Here is a 5,619-nt window from a genome sequence, read left to right on the forward strand (position 1 = left end):
TTTTCCTTTATACCTTTAAGACAGCTTTACCTTATTTGTTTACGTATTTCTGGAAGATATACAGAGATACTTCATTTTCATAATACAAATTTTATTCATTCAAACAAGTGTATTTAAAACCGAAGCAGATCTGTGAAGCTAAGTTTATTCATCAAAATTCCTTCAGACACTTTTCAAAAACAGGAAGATCAAAGAAGCTATGATTTGAACAATAATAACTCAGTTGTTTGTTGTTTTTATCGATAATGGACTCCTGATATTCACATTGTTCTTTGTGATGACTAGTTCGAACCTTTTTGTAATTTGGATGATTAACGAGTTAGCATTCTTGCTGACGAAGCAAACATAAAATTACTATTGTGAACCCAATGACACTTTTCCAAAGATTCACTTGATAGTTACCTGTCCACTTAAACTTTTGGCAGTTATTTTGTCCCATCGAACAAATACAATAGCTATTGTTCTCTGTGTAATTCATTCACTGGGACCTTTAAATTTCTTCTAAGAGAAATCTATCACTCATTGATTAATTTATTTGAGTAAAAAAAAATCTGCTAAATAAATAGAAATAACATGTTTAAGATTTAAAAAATTGCCTGAGTTGGTATTTATTCAATATCAATAATATATTTTTAATCTGTTGAATGTAAACAGTGATTCAAATATTAATAAAAGTTGATTTTTTACAAAATTTTCAACATTGTTCCTATTTCAAAATTATTTTTGGTGTGTTTTACCTAAAAACCCTAAAAAGGCGTTGTTTATATTAAGGCCTTCTTTAAAGATATCTGCAACTAAACAAAAACTAAAATATAAAAAAAAAATTCGATAGGAACAATACTTAAGTTTTTAAAAAAAATTGACTGTTTATGATTAAATTAGTGTTTATTGTGAACTGATTGTTCTTTTGTGCTAGTTTTTAAGGCATTACTCCTCTAAATAGGGTTAAGCATGGAACATACCTGTTGTGCTTTCTTTTTTTCTCACCGATATGTCTTCGTCTGTGTCTCCTGATGTGCTGACAAGACTTCCAAGGTAGGTGAACTGTTGTACATCTTCAACAGTAGAGTCGTCGATTTTAAGTCAATCTTGCTAGTTTGTATTTAGCCTCATTGCTTTAGTTTCCTGTGCGTTGATGTATAGGCCTGTTTGTTTTGCTACTGTTTTAAGACTTTCGGTCTAATGTTTTGCATCTTGGAAGCGATGGGATAGTGTACAATAGTTATCAAAGGTACCAGGATAAAAATTTAATACGCAAGACGCGCGTTTCGTCTACATAAAACTCATCAGTGACGCTCAGATCAAAATAGTTATAAAGACAAACAAGTACACAGTTGAAGAACATTGAGGACCCAAAATTCCAAAAAGTTGTGGCAAATACGGCTAAGGTTATCTATTCCTTGGATAACTAAAAATGACTTCAGCAAAGTTTAGGTCTTCAAGACGTGTTGTGAGAGTTCATCCAATGCCTTTCGGATATTCGTAGGCTGATTAACCAACCCACTCAACTACTATTACGAAAAGGAGCAGAGAGAGACAATAACCTTGACGTACTCCAGTTGTAACGGGGAATGGTTCGGTCACATAGTAAATATGGTATATTCTTTCTTGTCTGGAGCCAGCTTGTTCATCTGAGGAATAACTTTTGATTATTAGACAGTCTTTTAATTATGTTTATTCTTTAAATATACAACAAAGTTATCCATATCAATAACTTTCAATCTTCCTTTTTATGACGAATTTTAATGCAGAAAAACAAAAAACAACATTTTTTAAAAACTTTGTACATTGTTTTAGCGAATCGATATTCATCACAAAAATTATCAATAAAACCATTTGGTTAAATAGTAAATAAGGAATATTCGAACAAATGTCTGAAATTCTTGGTAGAAAAGTCATTTTACATAGACCTTTATTTACAGGATTTGTAAAAGTTAAAAAGAAAGATCGAAATAACACATTTCTCATAAAAAAATATATGAATTACACTTAAATGACCGTATCATAAAAAATATATGAAAAATAATTAAACATATAGCTACAACTTTAACTTCCAATGTTATCTGTACGATTATTCTTATCTTTGCGACTACCAACTTACATTATACATATACAGTAAACCTAAATGCATTTGTCTATACATCCTGTGTTGGTGTTAATTTTACCTCTGGAGACTATATATAACTAACGAGGTAGATTTTAGTTCATACTTATATTTGGCTTTGTTGTCTTGTCATAATAAACCACTAGTATCATACAGTTGAATAATAGGAGAAAAAAAAAATATTTTACAATAATAAAAATCCAAATAAACAACTTCTTAACAGAATACAGTTTACATAACATAGAACAAAACAATAAAAACAATAAATCTTAACGAGACGATGACTTATTCAATTAATAGCAAAACGAAACATGAACCTTCCTGTTCTCCTTGTTCTCTTTTATTTTCTCCCAGAATACAACATTTCCTTGTTCGTCATTAGGGTATTCAATGTAGGACTCTTTCTGGACTAGTTCTAGCATGACAAGTGGAAGTTCCTTAGGTTCTAGCTGTTCATAAAATACAAGAAATAAAATATTCCTTCCATTTCGTGAATAAATACTTTCCATGCGTGCCATGTTGAATTCGAACATGCAGTAATATGACTCGAGAAACTTTCTTGTTATCAGACATACAGTTGTTTTACTTGTGTGGATGCTATTTGTTATGTTTACAGTGATGTCTTGTCCGGGCATAACATCACGTTGGTGTATGCATAGCCTGAAGTTTCCTTGTTTTTCAAGTTTCTCAATGCAGTCTTTCAGGACAAAGCTTCTGTCATCATCGGCGTATGATATAAATGCATCATACATATATTCATCGTCATCAGCGGGCGATATTTTCGTATAGCTGTACTTTCCTTTTGTCATATAATACATGTATCTTATTTTCCACCGATATCGATACACTAAACTTGCGATAACAGTCAGTATAACAGTAAGGAGTGCCATAGATACACCTATTATCAGTCCTAGGTACGATTTGCAGCTTTTTTCTAACTGAAGGACTTCGTATTCGAACGTTTTCAAGATAATCATGCTACCATCCTCTAAAGTACAGCTGTACTCTTGAAGGTCAACAAATAAGACATTGCTTTCGATCATCCATCGGAAAAAATGAATTGTCTTGCATGTACATTGCAATACATTTTTCGAAAGATCTATTGTAAGCTTTTTGTCTTCTATTAATGTGTTAATAGTTTGCATAATGCTTTCATCGAAAAACTTGATTTTATTATTAGAGAGATTTAGAAATTCAAGTGCCTCCAAACCCGACAAATCGAATGTGATGTCTTGTGTGTTATTGTTACTTAAATCAATATGATGCAATAATGGTTGAGAATCAAATGTGGATATATCAAGTTCTTTTATATCATTATGAGACATATCAATAAATTCGACCATACTAACATCAAAATAATAATTTTTTTTTAAATAATTATTTGTTGATAAATATTCCCCAAGTAAATTTTGTTTTAAAATCAGTCGAGTAATGAATCTTATATCAAGAATAAATTGGGTGAGACCATTGTTTGATAAATCCAAAATTCGAAGAGATGGTGGCGGAGAACCAATAGACTCCGGAAACTGTCCTGCTTTTCCCGCGTTGTCAGTAATGAATATTTTAGTGATATTCGTGGTATATAATGCTTGATTAAGAATAAACAAAGGAAATGTATGTAAAGGTTTTGATGACTGACCCAGTTTTAAAGTTTCGATTGAGGTGAATTTTAAGTCTTCCGCGATATTCTCTACTGGCGACATTATTACACCTTGTTTTGAATGGAATGAAAATTCTAGATACTTGAGGTATTGTAAACTTTTGTATGTTCGTTTTTTTAATGATATGCATCTTGTTTTTTTAATGATATGCATCTTATTCCATGTAGTATTATCTTTTGGAGATATCCAGTATTTCTGAATAGGGTACTTGACATTGTAAAGAGAGAACAGGGCCCTAATAACAATGATTTCAATTTCACTAGCTTATTGAATTCTCTCCCGAAATCATCTCCTGTGACATCTAATTCCAGCGTTTCAAGTTCAGATAAGTCTGAAATGGTTTCATCCGGAAAACTTAGACCAGCAATCAAAATGTAATTATTATTTTTCAAACTCAAATGTAAAAGTGATTTCAATGATATAAATATTCCTGTTGGAAAAGTGTGGTTGCTGTAAGCCAGCTTATTATTGTCAAGAGAAAGGAAACGTAATTTGGTGAGACCAGTGAATGTTGTAAGGTTTATAGATGATAATCTATTAAACGATAAGTCTAATGTTAAGAGATAATTTGCAGCTTTTAACAATTCGTTGCTGATGTAGTCGATCAAATTGTGTGATACGTTTAAAAATACAGTATACTCCGATATATTCGGGATTCTTTCAATATTTTTCCACGAACAATCTACAAATCCTTTTTTTTCATTACATTGACATCGCTCGTCAAATTTGCAAGGACCTGTTTGGCCAATTTGTAAGCATTCATATATGAATAAAAAAACACACATTGTTTTTAGAACAGACTGCATTTTTTGGTATCTGAAAAAAAGAACATACATTGTATTTAAAAACAAATTTCCATATGTAGGCCTCATATATAAAAACAATCTTACTTGTTTGACTGATTTCTACTCAGGATCCATTTCATTATTAACAACTCCATACCTTGAACAAATTGAACCATGCAAAGTATGATAGTGGATTGGCTTTAATCTGTTCATCATTAATCCTTATTTAGTCAAATTTGTGAAGTTAAGTACATGAAGTATGACTATTGTAAATAGCGTTGCCTGAAGCTTGACCATATTTGAATAATATACAGCACTCTGCCCTCTTTCACTTCATCGTGTCCTTATTAGGAATGGTAAAAAGTATGTTAATTCTGGTGTCATTTGGTTTTACATACGCAATGCCTGAAGCTTGACCATATTTGGATAATATTTAATTCAACATGTACTTATTTTGAATCATAAAAGCATGAAAGTGCTTGTGTCATTGTTTTTTCTCTTCTTTTTCATCTACTTTTTGTACTTGCTTATGTTATGCCATTGTAAAACACTGTGTATTTATGCGACAAAAAAATGCAATAGTCAATGTATTTGTTTGTATTTTAATTTCGTCATAACATATCGTACAATAAAAAGGAGATGTAGTTGTAAATAATCTTTCAATAATTTTATATTATAAGAACTAATTACTGTATAGCCACTCTACTCTGTTGGTATGCAAATTAGCAATGCCTGCCAGAATAAGTCGTAGGATGGGATTATTGACATGAATTGTTCTCGAAGGTATTATAAGAGCAATCATTTGGTCCTAAATTGACATAACAATTTCAAACGTAATTTTAACATACGATTGGGACACTAACCATCCTTTTTCTTTATATATGTGTTTGTGGCAGTATAATTTTTAATAGTGAATACTAGTATTCTTTAATATTTTAACTTATTTCTATTTACTTAATGTGTACTTGGCCTTTTTCTGACGTATATAACAGAGGTTTATATATAATGCCTCTCTGTGGTTGTCTATAATGTTATTTCACTGATTTATAATAACACTTTATCTCGAATT

At 31.0% G+C, this 5,619-nt stretch overlaps 1 protein-coding gene across 1 annotated transcript; it reads right to left on the reverse strand.

Moving 5' to 3' along the window:
* Positions 1-2,397: 2,397 nt before the first annotated feature.
* On the reverse strand, positions 2,398-4,569 carry LOC143066785 (toll-like receptor 4). The gene has a single exon (XM_076239596.1). The coding sequence runs from the start codon at positions 3,916-3,918 to the stop codon at positions 2,398-2,400; it is 1,521 nt and encodes a 506-aa protein (XP_076095711.1). The 5' UTR covers positions 3,919-4,569.
* Positions 4,570-5,619: the final 1,050 nt, after the last annotated feature.

The sequence above is a fragment of the Mytilus galloprovincialis genome, chromosome 3 (genome assembly GCF_965363235.1).
Source record: "Mytilus galloprovincialis chromosome 3, xbMytGall1.hap1.1, whole genome shotgun sequence".
Taxonomy (NCBI): Eukaryota; Metazoa; Mollusca; class Bivalvia; order Mytilida; family Mytilidae; genus Mytilus; species Mytilus galloprovincialis.

Excerpts from the sequence above, each read along its gene's own strand:
- LOC143066785 (XM_076239596.1), bottom strand. The coding sequence starts at position 3,918 with ATGCATATCATTAAAAAAACAAGATGCATATCATTAAAAAAACGAACA.